Consider the following 16986-nt stretch of genomic DNA (forward strand, 5'->3'; position numbering starts at 1 on the left):
GTGGAATGAAAAAGTTACTGGCATGTACTATTTAGTTTGCTTTTGTATTTTGTGTTGCTTGCTTAAAAAAAACCAAACCAAAACAACAAAATTCAGTCATTACAGTTGAAATTTGTTTGAGATGGATCAAAATCTTTATTTTTGTGGGCTCAAACAATGTTTATGTGTAGTGTGGGTCGGCGACTACTCTGAGGGTCCTTTATAGTCTCAAATTGCCTGCCTCTAAAGCTCACCGTCGGCATACCTTCTTAGTTAATCAGGTCTGGTGTCCACCTTTATTTCTCAAAGGACATTTCAACCACTCCAATATCCTTCCTTAACCTCTCTTATTTTCCCTCTAAATTTTGATATATTATTATGCCATGCTATTATCCACGCGCTCATCTTCACTCAAGCTGGACCTCTCCTTGTCCTCCTCCTTTACTGAAGCCGGGACCCCCCTTCCTGATTACCATTCCATTAAAGTGGCTTCTCCTTTCTGTGAATGACCACGTCCCTTGTCCCTCTGCCTTTATTTAGAGGACTCCTCAGTGCACTGCTCTTTCTCTGTCCCCTTCCTCTATTAATGCCCCGAACACACGTGCCTGAGCTTATAATTGGCCCCCCATCTTCTTCCCCATGGGTGTGGGCTAAGGGGGCCTGGGGCAAAGAACAAATCCACACCTCCCAAGCTCCTTTCTTGACTTTCTCCCAATGAAATGCCGAGCTCTTAATTACAGTCACCCAACACTGATTGTTATTGACTGAAACTCCCGTGGCTCAGGACAAATGACGGACAGATTAAGCTCATTACAAGCCTGTCCTCCACAAAGGAGAGCGCAAAGTAGAAGAAGAATGAGGAGGTGGAGGATCTAGACAAGACAACACAAAGTCACATATCAGTTATTTATGGTCTTTAGTGTGTTGCTGGTCAGACTGAGACCTGACCCACTATTATAATATAAATGATTAGGAATAAACTGCACCAGCTGAATAAAGATGAAGGAAGAACTCTAACGTTCATTAAGTTGCTTTTTTGAGCTTTCCAGTTCATCAAACAGGATATCAGTCTTTGATAGAGCAGAAAGCCTTTTAAAATTAATGTAATATTTAAGTTTAAATAAAATAGCTGTGGTTGTATGCTTACTAAACTTTAAAAAACAAACCAGATTAGAAATATGCAGAAACCCATAAATTAGGTGAAGTTTCAAAGAACAATACTGTTACAGCTGAATTATTAGACTATTGGAGTTCTGTGCAATGCCCAGTGCATACTGTATATTTGACTAAAATAATGATGTTCTTCTGATTAACAAAGTCATTTTTCATGCTAATGCTAAAGCAAACAGATACTTGGGATCCCTCCTTCCTTTTTTCCCTTAATTGAAATAATCTTTTGACATGTTGTCAGTTAGCAGGCAAACATGGATGTAAAAGTGCATGCTCCTTAGTGTACAACAGTTGTTGAAAAGTTTTGAATGTTGTGAAAAAGAAAAACATATTTGCTAATAAAATTATTATTTGTACTAATGATACAAAATAAAAAAATCCATAAAGAGATAACAACGCTTGGTGAAGAGCTTCACTCCGGTGTTTAAGTGAAGTAGTTATTTTCATTAAATCCATCACTTTTCTTTTGGTTGTCACTAATTGTCATCATGGTATTTGACAATTAACAATAAAATTTAAAAAGGGAATAATGAATGAGATACTTTTTCCAAGTTTACCTGCCACACTTCATCTACCAGTCAAAAGTTTGGACACACTTTACCATTAAATCCAGTGGGAAAGTGTGTCCAAACTTTTGACTGATACTATACATGCAGCTTGTCTCCAGACAAAAATACCCCCAAAAAGTATCAACAATCTGCATTTAATTTTGTGACATACTCTCTTTGCCTCCGTGATTAATCTAGAATAGATTCTACACATGGCAGAGTCAGTGCCAGATGTACGATTCACATGCAGAGACATTAAAAATCCCAACTCCAAGCAAATTTACAGTCTGGGCATAATGCCTGCTGTAGACACTCATAATCACTACACTATAACAGTCCCATAAGAGCAGAGGGTTGGATTGCAGCACTGATGAACACGTGGCATACATGACAATGAACTCCTCATCTGGTCAATGAGAATTTCTTGCAGTTACAAATGATACTGCAAAGCTTAGAAAAATATGTAAAATCATGTAAAAAAAAAAAAAAAAAGTGCATATGTTTTTCCCCGTAAGGACTCACAAACAATTAAGCTGGTGGAAAATTTATGCTATTTTGAATGGCGACTTGGACAGCTTTATAGCTCTGTACATTTCATAAGTGTTGAACGGAAATAAGATTTACATGCTCCCCCTGTGGATATGCCCTGTTATTACCAGCTTCTACTTCTGGGACCAGGGATCTTGTGTTATTCCCAGCTCAAACTCGAGACAGGAACCGTGAACACACTTTCTATGGGTTCCTAAGCCAGTCTGAGTGGAATTGAGCATATACACACTGGGACATTTAGGATGGAAATTAAGTAAAATTTCTGCTCAGAAAAGTAATTCTATGCATTTCAGAAGTCCAGTTTGGCCTGACACAACCATTAGTTTTTTTTTTTTTTGTTTGTTTTTTACTGGTGTCATAAAAGCGTGCTGCCTGTGGAAATCCGGATCTTACTTGAAAATACTTAAACACAGGAACTTAGAAAGTCAGGGATCAAACCACCCACTTCCTGATTGAAAGACAATTACTTTACCTCCTGAACTACAGCCATCCTTTTATCTGTTAATCCGTTGATAGGGGCATGATCCCTGGGCTGGGAATCCCTTAGCTGAGCAACCTTCAGTAATGTAGTTAAAATTAGCTTCAGGTTAATTATTTACAAAAGAGAAGTCCGGCTAAAAAATAAATACATGGAGCACAGTTTCTGGGTGCCCACTTTTGATATATTGAGGATGTTTTGTTGATAATACCTCTGTATTGAGTACTTGACTATTTTGTGATAGCTGTATTGAATATTTTGATTAAAACTATCCCACCACCTGTGAAAGTGCAGAGAGTAAAATTTCAATCAGCTTAGTCAAGCCTGTGAAAGTTCAGAGAATGAGAAATACCTTGTATTGTCCTTTTGAAAAAGGCTTTGCAGGCCTCACAGGAGGCCACCCCGTAGTGGTACCCTGAGGCAATATCGCCACACACCAGACACAACCTCTTGGGAATGGCGTTGAGCATGTACTCGCATTTGATTGGCGAGTCATCTGCCATGCTGCCGGAGCACTCTTCATAGCGACGTAAGCAGGCGCTGCCACCTCCAAGCATGGCCGGGTTGAACATTGGTGGGGAGTCTAGGGCATGTGAGCGTCCACTGTTGCCGTTAATGTAGCCACCACTGGCGTCAGAATTACCACTGGGGCTGTGGTGACTGCCAGTATCTACAAGCGAAGATGACGGGCTGGAAGGCTCGGTTTTGACATAAGAACCACAGCTTGAGGATAAGTGTCGGTCATCAGAGGGCATTCTGGTTAGCAGCCTGGGAAAACACACACATAAAGATGTTTTCAATTCAGAGTTAAAAGCAAATGACACTTAAAGAAAGTGAGAATGAGTCTTTAAATCATAAGAAAGGCTCATAAACGTTCATACAGAAATTAAGTGTTTTTATTTTACATGTCAAAAACCGCTTTTCAAGAGAGCTGACCATGGAAGTAAATGGGCTTCAGTAAACTGCAGTTCCAATGAAATTATCGTCACTGATGTGCTGCTTTCAACCGTCATCGCTCTGTCACCCTGTGAGAAATTCATCAGCTGGTTCATCTGAGTTTGATAGATTACATTACAGACACAACCATTAACGTGCTGGAATGCCAAGTGATATACTGCAGGAGCTTATTTCTCTCAGGCAAAATGGTAACTAATGACTATGTCAACAGATGCTCCATACATCTTGCAAACAATGCCGACAATTGGTCGGCTGCCAGAAGTAAATGAATGAATGAATGAAACTTCAGAAGGCTGTTAATGGATGGAGAGAGGTGTTACACTCAGCATATGGAAGTTCATGAGTAATACATGACCCGATCAATAGTCCCGGTTATTTGGCCAGTCAATGGTGCCGGGTTACAGTTGGCTGAGGAAGATGTACTGACCTGGGAAGGTGGAATTAATGAAAAATGGTACAAGAAGGCTCTGAAAGTCCTAGTTAAGAAAGAGAACTTTTTTGAGGCATTTTTTTGTGACTGATGAGTAACTTTTGAAATCAATTACGCAATTTGCTTATGGTAGCTGTGTGTGCTAGGTAACCTACAATAACTACCACCGCTGCCTGTGGACAGTGATTTGTCTTTGAGGCAGTAAAGCCTCTATGTTGCTGTACTTGCAGAACATTCAATATTGTTCTCCTAAACGAAGCATGAAATGAGGCCTGGGTCTGAGTTCGAACTGCTGGCTCTGTCTGTCAAAGTTGGTGTTGATTTTGCACAACATCAGCTCTATGAGTTGTAGATAGTGGATGAGAGTGGTACAGAGAAATGTTAAGAATGTCTGAAAGTAACAGCAGGCTAAGACTGGTGAGATATGTCCGAAAGCTTTTTTCTGCCGTCCCTTTTTGCTTTCAGTGTTAAAAGCGGCCCCGTTTTGAAATTTGGTACCGTGGTCAGGAATACATTTTCCCCTCTTTGGCCTCTTTGGATTCATAAAAAGCCAGTAATACATGAAACGTCTCTTTCAACCGTCAACTGGCAGAGAGTGGAGGGAGGGAGGAGGAGAAAGCCTCTACCCCTGAAGCCTAGATCAGATCTATTGATCCTTTGCCTTTTTCCTGTTGAAGAAAAGGCAAGAAAAAAAATAAACCTTCCTCTTACGGGTCCCAGACATTCCTTATGCATTTTTAATCAGTCAAGACTGTTAACATAGTGAGAGATGGAGAGATACAGGATTATGTTAGTCTTCTATGTGAGGCCATTGTGGTTTATAAAAGATTCACAAGACTCAAGTTAAATCTTGTTGCAAATCAGCATGCGCCTATATTCAGTTAGAAAGTATATTTTCTCCTGTCTGTGGGAAGCAGAGAGTGGCGTGGTAACAGTTAATACATCATTTCAGCCAGATAGGGGGATTCCCTACGGAATAGTACATTGTGGCATATGTAAAAAGTAGTTCATTCCACACTTAGCACACAGCAACGCTGGGGAGATGTTTTTTGTTAGGTTTAATGGAAATTTCTAATGGGTCCTTTCAAATCTGTCCAAATGAAATAATGGCATGAACCACCAATTCGTGCAGACAGAAATAGCTTCATAATTTTATAATTTGGTTTCCCCCCTTATTATAAAGAGACATAGCGTTCTCTAAGCGCAGCCTGACTCTCCTCAACCTGTGCCACTCCTTTGGCAAGACGCACACACACTCAAACACATTGCATCTAATATCTAATGGGTTGGTGTTTGCTCCGCTGCACAGAAAAATAGTACAAACGGAGCAGACAAGCAAGACTCATCAGACGGACGTGAAGGTCACCTGCCTTCTCTGTTCTGCTGCTGTGAGACGGTCCCACAGTGGATTGCCTCAGAGAAGAAGAACAGGTTTCGGTTTGTCCACCACACTGCAGCAAAGACCCGTCCAGACTGTTTCATATGACAGGAACTCAGTGCATGCGCACATCAGTAACAACTGCTTTTCTGTGTGTTTTTGAAGCCTAAGTGTCACAGGCGGGAAAATTGTCCCGACAGAGCTGCTCAAAATCACACAACAAAAATCATTTGCATGTGCGTGTGTGTGTAGTTTGGCTCTGCTTCTCATGCTAGCAGAGCTGCAGACCCCCAGTTTCTCAGCATAAATCCTGAATGCACATCTTCTTATTAAGACATGTCTCCCAGCTTTCGAATTTCAAAACAACAAATTTTGTCAACATGATGCACAATTAACAAAAAAACAAACAAAAAAAAAACAAAAAAAAAAAACAAAACCTCCACAATGATATGATCCTGTTTTCAACGATTCCTCATACTTTATAATGCATTTTCCACCTGAGGGGAAATATTATTGTTAAGCTTGGGGTTAAGCTTGTAGCGAACAACACAACGTAAATTACAGTGCTGAACACACAATCTAACATGGAAGCAGAGAAGGACAGAGGCAAGGAGCCATGCATGAAATTAGTTCATTAATCTTTCTATGATAGGCTGTCCTTGTTTGGGGCAAACTCTATCAGCTTTAAACTGAGTGCCCCTTCCTGCCTGACACATAGATTACACTGTTAGTCTGTGGCCGCCGTGTCTGGGAAATGAATGGTCATGCGAAAGGGAAAATGGGGTGGCGTGTGTCGTCCAAATGTTAAGTAGGAACAACAGCGTGCGGGTGACAAAGTGTTGCTGCAGGTGAAGGTCAAGAAAAAATGCTTGTGTCCTTAAATGCAAATGTGACACAAGCAGCGGAAATGTATCTTTGTCATTGCAAAACAGATTTTTACATTTAGAATTTTGTCTTGTTATCTTGTCTTGTTGTTAAAGATTACACATGTGGTCGTATGGAGCTTTAAAAGAAAAGTGTGACCACCGGAGCAGAAAACGGAAAAAACAAACAAAAAAAAAACCCAACAAACAAAAAACAAACCAAAAAAGCTGAATTTGCTCTTTTCAATTCTTCAGCCGCTGGCTTTGGATGGCTTTTTTTAATTTTTTTATTATCCATTAAACCTCTACTTATGATTTATTTCAGCCTCAATCTTGCCGGTGTGAAAGATTTGTTTTTATTAATATATCTTACTAAATTATGCATTTTCTTGAGTTTTATAACAAGTTTTCCTTTTGAAAAAACTAGCATTTGTATTTAAAAGACTGCGAGGCACAGTGCAAAGCGCCAGCCGTTACTGACTTCACTAAGTTTCAGCTGTGTGTCTAAAATGTGTACATATACTTATTGCTCTGTCTAGCTGACGCACACACACAACACATGCACACCATGCACCTCATACACAGAACTCCCAGCATATGGCCTCTTCAATGTCACTGCCACAAGGAAAGATTGCATAGATTTCCCACATGGATGATGTCTCCTTACCTGGAGTATCAACCCCCATCTACATATACATCCACCACCTCTAGGAAATTGCTCTCTCTGCAAAGTCAAACACACCCCTAACTGCCTTTTAAAAAGAGACAGAAGAAGGAGGTTACGGGGGAGAAAGAATAAACGAGCAGAGACTTAAGCCGTCATTGGGAATCAGAGGAGGACTCATGAGGGACAGTTACGATATTGATTTCATAAATAAACAGAGATGGCCATCGATCCCAATGTTATTTTGCATTTCAATTACTGCCCAGAAACATAACCTTCAAACGTCTGCTTCTCCACAGTAATAACATCCACTGATAATCACAAGCTAGTCTTGTTCGGCACAAATTGGCTTTTCTCTCACCCCACATGCCCCTCCCCCACCTATTTCTCTTCCTTTTTTTTTTGTCAAATGTGTAAATGACACAACTTTGCATTTGCCTAATGATATTAGGGCATGGGCTGAATTTCAAGTGAGACTCAAGCTGATACAGTAAGCGCTCTGGTCAATTGACACAATGCAAATTAACGTGGTGAAGAGGAATTAAGTTCACAATGTGAGACCTTGTGCAGCTACAATGAGGCCCATTAAATTAAACATGCTGCCTGACCCACACACCATGATTAGACGTAGCGCTTCTTCTGGCGGTGTGTTAATTTCATTTGATCAATAAAACAAACTCCTTCTCAGAAGTCTGCTGCTTATACACAGTACTGAGAAAAGCATCCATCTATATCCCCACAAATTTCGAGTCCTTGACAGACTTCCTAAAGGATACTTCTACATCAAAGGGGGTCATAACATGTAATGAAGTTATTTTGCCGCTCATGCCGTTACACTGAACGAATAGCGTTTGGCTGCATCTTTACATGAAGCAACCATTAACAAACATGACAGGCAGGAGTAAATATAGCAGAAGGTTTTTAGGTTTGCTTTTTTTTTTTTGTTTTTTTTTTTTTTGTTTTGTTTTTAGAAATCATTCCTTCAGGAAAGGTTGATTATAAAGCCAAGACAATGCAGTTTTTCTCCCACCACCAGCTTCCTCCATGCATCAAGGGTTGCTTTTGGATTCATTTGAGTTTTACTGGCCAGACTGGTCTGCTGAAGAAACAAACCTGGGATGGATCATACCTGCCATGTGAAAAGTGATTTTGATCTTTTTTTTAAAATACATTTTGCCACAACACTGAACTCTGTCTTGTGTTTCACGCAGCGGTTGCAGAAAATTTTTCTTATACTTAAAAATAATCAAGCAAACTCTAAGACAGTGTCTTTTATGATTTACAACAAATACATTTAATTCTTTGTAATACATGGAAATTTATCTATAATGTTTTGTAGAACGGGCAACTTTTAAATGTTAGTAGTGGTAGATAAATGTACTCACCAATGCTATCTGTAGCAGACAAGCTTTGAGATCACCTTCAAAATGACACAAAAACTTTTTCCTCGCTGTAGCCGAAAGTATGAATACCCTTATCATTTTGGTTTATGACAATAAAGTCACTTTCAGCTTGTGAATGTTGCCAGTTTTCGCATATTTGCAGTGTCTGATTTTACTCTCCTCTGCCTCACAGCAACAAGCAATATCAGGAAATATTTATCAGTCTGCAACAATTTAATTAATTAATATTTCCTTTGAGGTATGATTCAAGGTTTTGCATGCAACTATAAACAAAAATAAATATTATTAAGAATAATAAAAGACAGTCTATATTCCTTTATCGTTTGAATATGAATAACTGTGACTAAGGGAAATGTTTCCATGACTTGTTGTAAACATGGTCGTTCTTGAACATGTGTAAAACTTCTGTAATGCATTCAGATGAAGAAGATAAGATAAGATGTGTTTCTCATGACAGACACAGTCAGGTGTTACCTTGTGTGGCACTGCTAAAATTGGATCCCAGGTCAGTGTACAATTCTTTGCTCTGATCTGTGTGTGTGATTGTGTATGTGTGCGTGTGCATACATTTGACCGCTTATGCATTCCTGCTTGTTTGCTCATGAAGGGCACCTACGAGAACAGCAGGTGGAACGGGAAAAATATGGACGTGATTTATTAGAGCAAACCATCTACGTTAATCATGAACAATAGAGCTTTAACATGAACATTTACTTGCTAACCATTTTAATAAGAATTGTCAGTAAAGAGGAAGCAAAATTCTGCAATGTGTGTGTGCTTTTTAAAATAGGAACCAACCTCCTGGCCACCTAAGAACATAAAATATAAAACAAACAAACAAACAAAAGACAGAACAAAACAAAAAAAAAAACAACAAAAAAATGAACGAACAAAAATGTTAGTGAGTTAGGTTATTTAAAAGCAGACAAAAAAGGGGCATTTCTTCTCTCCCCAAATTTGAACTAATTTCAAAAGGTCTGACAATTGGAAGTAATATCTTAGTGATAAACTAACAATTTTAATGACAATTTAAGTTAGTTTTTATTTGTTATGCTGCAGTTCGATGTTCATACTACATTCATGTTGAAAAAAGAGCAAAACAAATTTGTTCTAGTAGACGTAAAAAAAACCCCCAAGAATAATTGAAATGAGCGTATTTTATCAAGATCATTCGAAAGGGACTGCAGGTGGGACATCTGGACTGCCATCACACCTTTCACCTCGAGCAAGCAGGGAAGTCATCCTGCCAAAACTTCTCATGGGGTTGATAGCATTTCACAAAACCAAACCTTTGTAAGTACAGCTTTATGTGTCAGTATTCACACTGATTAGAAGTCAGTGAAGTTGCAAACAAGAGTGATAACAGCGCATTTATTTACTGCTGGCAAAATGTGGAAACAACAAGTAAAAAGACAAATTTCAAGAGAGAGAAGGGTCTTCAAGGTTCTCTCCTAGAAAACACAGTGTAGAAACCAAAAAATAAACAAATAAATAAAGAGATGTACGTATGCCTTTTCTGGTAATGTTTGTGTAAGTGTGTGAAATAAAATATAGCCTTGTCAAATTTAATCTAATTTTTTTTTTTTTTTTTTTTAAATCTTCAAAGCATTTAATTTCTTCTACAGAAGTCACAGTCTCTATAAATACTGACAATACTGATTTTAAGTGACACCAAATAAAGCAACAAATCTTTTTTTGGTATTAAAAAAAAAAAAGGTGAATAAAAAGGTTATCAGCTGTTTTTTATTTACTTTATAACAAGTCTCCATAAATACTGACAAGAACATGTTCAGTATAAACGCAGGTGAGCGCAGTTGTTTACTTACCACTAAAACAAACATTTATATTTATGCATGTATACATGTATATGGATACACAGTACCGTGAAGTGCCCCAAACATACATACATGCACACACACACACGCACACACACACATACACACACACACACATACACACACATACACACACTCACAAACAACCAGAGTGAGCATTGACCAAAGATCACAGCAAGTTTTCAGCGACAGATTTGTTGCTTTATTTGGTGTCACTTAAAATCAACCTATAATGAGTTTATTAAGTGACAGCATTTGTAATTTCGGTTTTAACTGGATAGTTGTGAAATGGAAAGAAAATTCTCTTTTTCACGTTCATGCACAAACTGAGTATCAAAAACGAAAAGAAAACATGGGAAGTTGATAATTAACTCCTATCAGTTTAATGAGGGACACTAAAACGATTGATTCATTTGTCAGTTGTTTTGTTAAAGATGATATTTAATGAAAAATATAATACAATTTTACTGATCGAATTAGATGTATGTGCACTTGTAAATTATAAATCCAGCTCTTTCGACTATACAATTGGATTGCCAGTTTTGTTTAAATGAGTGTAAAAACTAGCTAAATATTTCTTTCAACACATACTGAAAGCTCTGAAGAGAGCATGTGATCACCAGCTGCTTTAACACAGGAGAAGTCAACAGCTTTAGTAAAGGTTGCTGCTTTTGAAAATATCAATACTATATCATTTCCAGCTAACTTTGTTTTTCTTTCTTAATTTTGAAAGGATTTTCATCTCAAGTCTATTTTAAGTAGAAAGTCTAATGCAGCCACACTACAATTTGTCTGAACATCTGAACACACTTTTTGCTTTTTGAGTCTTATGGAGGCTTAAACATCCATAATTGCTGTGTTGTAAATAGGGCTCAGCAGGTTAAAACTTTCCAATCCCATCCACAGCTTAACGTAAAGAGCTTCCCACTGTATGCACACTTTTGAATTGTGTTTGCAGACCACTAAGATATTTTTTCTTTATTTTGTTTAATTAAAAAAGAGTGTAAAAATTACTTGAATGTTTTTTTCTGTTTTGTTTTTTTCAACAGACAACAAGAGCACTGAAAAGAGCATACGGACATCAGCCACTTTAACACAAGTGAAGTCAACATGTTTTCTAAAAGTGGCTGCTTTCAATATCAGTACTTTATCATCCTGCTAATGTTATTTTTCTTTCTTACATTTGAAAGGTTTTTCTGCATGAGCCTATTTTAAGGTGTCGCTCTGATGTAGTTGCAATTCTTGAACACACTTACTTGACACTTTTTTTTTGTCGAGTCTTGCAAAGGCTTACGCATCCATAATTGCTGTGCTGTAAACAGTCCTCAGCAGGTTATAACTTTCCAATCCCATCTACAGCTTAACATTACGAACTTCCCTCTAAAGGGTTTCCCCAAACTCTCATATTTAGCTATAAGAGGAAGCTCTCCCCAGGTACTTGTGGAACAGTGAATGCTGTTGACAATACTGAGATTTCCTTTAACTTTCATTTTAAAGAGAAAAGCTGCTTGATCCACACACATTTAAATACACACCCCAATTCTTAAATAAGACTCCAATTTAAGACATTACACATTTCTCTCGATCAATTATTTTTGTTTGGTATAATTTAATCTTAATTTTACTAAAGTAATTCAATTAATATAAAAATAACAACTATTAAAGTTTTAACCAAAGCATGCATAGACAGTTGTCTGCCTTGTTAAATGAACTTATATCTTTCTCAAGAACAAATGTTTTCACATAAACTGCTCCAGTAAAGTCAGTTTACTTATTCCAGGACAAAAATGATACGCTATAAAATAGGATTCAGCATTTCTCCTGGGTTTAAACTCTTTATCCTGATGCAGTACTGAACAGCCACGGAGCAACCGTCCACTCTGGAGTCCCCGCAGGCTCGGCTTCTTTAACTTCACTGTCCCACACAGAACAACACATATACACTTTGAAATGATTTACTTCAAATGTGAGATTAGGTCTTTTTCTTTTTCCTTTCTCTCTCTCTTTTATTTTAAATGAATTATTCTATCACCTAAGAAATAGAAAGTACAGGTGCAAAACCAACTATTAAACAAAGACGGGTGAAAAGAAGCACCTACTGGTTGTGGTAGCACAGAGCGTCAGGGATGCACAGTTCGGAAACATCCATCAGTCCACGTTAATCATTCCAGGTGTTGCAAAGGAAGAAAACAAAACAAACAAACAAAAAAAAAAAAAAAACAAAAAAAAAAAAAAGGAGGCAAACAGCTGGAGAAAAGCTGCAGGAGGAGGTCAGTTCCCAGGTCTCCACATGTCTTCATGAAATGGTTAGCTGGTCCTGGGTGGCGTCTTTCCTCCCTCCTCAATTTAACACACACAAAATAGACAAAAACAAAAAAATAAAGAAAACCATCCACCTCGACCCAACAAACTCCAGTCTGCACAGGTGCTGCACGCTCAAGCTCAGAAGCACAGATGATGAGACGAGGAGTGGCAGAGTAGAAAAAGAGGCAGAGAAAGAGAGAAGAAACAAGAGTAAAGGAAGAAGATGACGGGAGGGCAGGGCAGATAGAGTGAGAGACAATAAAAAGATAAGAGCCAGATAGATGGAGGGCAGCAGTAACAAGAGCGCACTCTGGCTGAGTAAGTCAGTGAGGGGACTGAGTCTCCATTGAAGACAGGAGCAATCTTTAAGAGAAGGGGGGAGGGGTTTGGTGAATATGGAGGAGTTCTTATTGGTTGTTTTTATTGGAGGCTGTCTTAGTAGTAGCCAATAGGGATTAAAGATTACTGAGCTGAGATGGACTAATGAGCAACCAGTCAGTGTCCATTCACAAGGGAGCACAGCATAACAGCGCTCCCAGGCAGACCACCCTTTATTTAGAATAGAATAGAATAGAATAGAATAGAATAGAATAAGATAGATAGATAGATAGATAGATAGGTAAAGCTGCTTACATACAGAGGTGAACAGAAGCGCCAGTAAATGGCGTGCAGAAGAAGTAACAGCACGTTCACCTAGGTGATTTACAGGTCTGTTTACGAGGCTTTAAGGGGCTCAGTGCCAGCTTATGGAGCTAAACTTTTCCCTTTAGTCTTTTATCCTCTTCACCACAGACCTGGCTTTTTCACAGCCTGCCCTCCTTTAAAGTAATGACAGCTGCTTCCCACAGCACTTCACCAATCATGCTGTGAAGCGAGGGGATCAACCAATCCTGACTGAGGCAGGATGCAAGACACTGAGTGCGATAATGACCACCGCATGAACACTAATAATGATGACGACAACAGAGAAGTTTGAGTGGATTTTCACGATGTGCTGTAGCAATCAGAGGAAACCCATACCCCTGCCACCCACCCTTCAACCCACTTCATCAACCCACATTTTCCTGATCGATGCAAAACCCATCACACGCATTTATTGATCACAGTGTTACCGTGTCGCCAGAAGCCTCGGGACAGACTCTGTTTCCCTGCAGTCTTTTAAATAAAAAGGAATTATATATTTTTTTCTTTTCATGTCACTCTATATCAGAGTCATAGGACCAAAGGGCGATTGCTTTAAATGACGGAGCTGTGCATTCTCAATTACAGTTTTGATCAATATTTTGGCATTTAATGTACTTTCCTGCAGAGGAAAAGCAGGATAATCCCGCTGATCTGATTAAGACATCCAGACATAATCAATAAAAGAGATGTGTTTATGTTTTTAATGAGGCAGAAAAAAGATTTTTAGATTACATTTTTAATTTAGATGACATATGATTTTATATCAGAGTTGGACAATGGAGGGAATCAAGACAGAGTAGAAAACAAACAGTTGTTTTATCAACTTTTCCTAGATTGTATGATATGCAAAATAACATACATGAGCACATATCTACAAATGGAACCATATACATTCAAGGCTCATCTGTCATGCTCCCCCTCAGCAAGCCTACTTCCACAGGGTGGGAAGATGGGGCTTCATGGCATCTGACAGTAAATCTATTGAGCCTGTAATCCCACCGTTGTGCTTTTGCCAAACGAAGAAACAGTAATCCAATCATCAGTCTGTATTTAAGTTAAATGAGATTTTCAGATTTTTTTAAGCATCTGAGTAGAAACCACTGCGAATGTGGAGGCAGCAGTTTATGTTTTAATAATAAGTTTGGTCTCATCTCCTCTAAATTCTTGAATATGGTCTAAATTTTAGCAGAAAAAAATTAAAGCAAGCATTTTGGGTTATTTTCTTCATAAACTACAGTATGCATAACTGTAACTTTAGAAAACCAAACTAAACCAAAAACAAAGATTTTCTTTCCTTTGCAATCAGCAGCTTGCTGGTAAAAAGTGTACAAGGATCAATCGTTATGTGTCAATAAATAGTAATTATATATTGTGTTGGACTGAGCAGGCAGAGTCTCCCAGTCACACTGCTTACATGTGATTAAATTCCTAATTCATGAGCAAACGTGATCTTTTATATACATTATATACTTCCTAACCTCTTTAGAAACACTACATGGCTGTGCAGTTGACCTTTCTGACTGTTATACAGATCCAGTTTGTAATAACTAGAACTTAAAACAACAAATAAACCACTTACCAACATGTTTAACAAATGTGTTTCTTTCATCATAATGCTAATTTATCTGGCTTGCACTCAAAAGAAACAACAACAAACAAAAAAACAAGCAAACAAACATAAAAAAAAAGAATAATTTGACAATGAAATACAAAAAACCACCGTAACATAATGACTGAAAATATGTAAAACACCTTCCTATTTTCAAATATGCCATTAAATTTAAGGTTGTAATGATTTATTTTAATCATATTTCACTTCAAGCAAACGACACTCAAGTACTGGCACATTAGTTTGACTGAACTCATTGCATGACCTTTAATCAACAGCTGCTGTAATCAAATTACTGGCAGTTAATAAAAAAAATCAATGAAATGGAAAACAATGAAGCAGTAGGAGGGACAAATTTAACCAAAAAGTCATTTTCTTTTACATTGAATTTGTTATTTTTTCCTTACAATTTGCAGCACACACACACACACACACACACACACACACACACACACACACACACACACACACACACACACACACACACACACACACGCACACACACACACACACATATGCAAAATATGTACCTATGTAAAAAAGACTATTTTGGTAAAGTTGTGTCCAAGTAAACTTGCAAACAGTCTTGTGAGTTGTATTTAAATGCATCTGTTGGTTTTATTCACCTTTTACAGTGTAGTGATTAGATTCAAACAGAAGAAAAAAAAAAGAGCAGAGAAACAATTGAAGATATTAAACTCATAAAAAAGCGCGTAAAAGCTTCAACAACACATTTGACCAAATCAACAAATGCAGCTACCTTCACGCAGCTCACTAAACAGAGGGCCATAAATCCATCATCTGCACATTTTCCTCTTGCTGCCACACACTTGTTTGGCTCATCTGCTGGCAGAGTGTGGAGAGGGATAATTGCTATAGCCACAGGGCTCCATTAATCAGCTGGGTGCATTTGTTGGGTTTTGTTATGTTCCACTCTCTTCTCTTAGCCATGCCGGCAGAGCCACCAGGACTCGATGGGGCTGGCGGAGGAGTGCTGGAAGCTCACGCTGGGTTAATAAATGCTATTAGCCTCTATCTTTTGCGTCTTAATTTCTCATTTAACCGAAGAGAGTTAAAACAAAACTACAAGAGCGCTTGTGTTAATCAGAGGCTCATGGCAGGTCTGCGATGTCTTGATTGAAAGGCGGACTCACACAATGAGGGAAGGGAATGCGTGCTGGGACCTGTAGCATTGTGAGTGGACATCCTAATTGTGTGATGCTGCATTACTGTGTGAAAAATCCATGTGGTAACACATTTGATAATATTGTGGCTATTACTATAACTGATACCAATAAACAGGCAGAGATTTTGCATGACAATAAAGCTTATATTGCTGTATTTTTAAAGACAAAGAAAATCTCAAAATCTCATATTTTTGTTTGTTTCCTTGGACTATTATGGCACAAACACCATAACAACTGGTTTCACTGCATTCATTATCAGAATGTTTTCAGTCACCAGAAGTCACTTTGGTTAAAAGTAATCACTAAATGGCATACATTATCTTGGGGACATTTTTCTAACCTGCATGGCTCCACTAAAAGCCACGATTGTGATTCCAGCAACAGCAAACGGCCTCCGCTGTGTTTAATCACATTAAATATAAACAAAATCAATTGTACCCCTACACTCTAACTTTAAATAGCTCCTTGACACCAGTCGAATCCTGTGCGGCTTGTCCACGTCAACCGCATAACACAAGAGGGTTTGGATGGAGTCACCTTTAAATCGAAGCCGGGTTGTGTCATTGCCATCCAGGAATCAATACATTCATCTCAAGTTCATTCCGATATGGCAGCTGGCAAAAAGGTGTCGTGGTGTCAGCTTTTTACAGCTTTATGACGCTTGTGTGTATGTAGCAAGCATGCTGCTTCTAGATCCTGCAGATAAAACAGCGAACCCACAGAGTAGCAGATAACTTTACAAGGAGGCTTTTAGCAAGTGATTGACGGATGACAGACTGATGAGACAAAACATAAGGGTTTTTGGAGGCACAAATTTTCACATACAGGCACAAAAACTACTCCAGAGACAGGCTGCATTGATCAACTCGATTATAAACATACGTAAATCTAACAAATGACGTCTGAAAGATACCTTGTCATGTAGCTGTGAGCTGCAGCTCATACAGA

General features: G+C 38.4%; 1 protein-coding gene across 1 annotated transcript in view; it reads right to left on the reverse strand.

Annotated features, from left to right (window-relative positions):
* Window positions 1–12789, reverse strand: part of esrrgb (estrogen-related receptor gamma b) — a 39592-nt gene extending 26803 nt beyond the window's left edge. The window contains exons 1-2 of the mRNA XM_079255887.1: window positions 12354–12789; window positions 3077–3492 (exon numbers count right to left, since the gene is read on the reverse strand). Coding sequence (XP_079112013.1) covers window positions 3077–3492; window positions 12354–12403 — 466 coding nt within the window. The 5' untranslated portion in view covers window positions 12404–12789. The remainder of the gene's footprint in view (window positions 1–3076; window positions 3493–12353) is intronic.
* Between the last annotated feature and the right edge of the window lie 4197 nt (window positions 12790–16986).

This window comes from Telmatherina bonti (assembly GCF_933228915.1).
Source record: "Telmatherina bonti genome assembly, chromosome: 16".
Lineage (NCBI taxonomy): Eukaryota > Metazoa > Chordata > Actinopteri > Atheriniformes > Telmatherinidae > Telmatherina > Telmatherina bonti.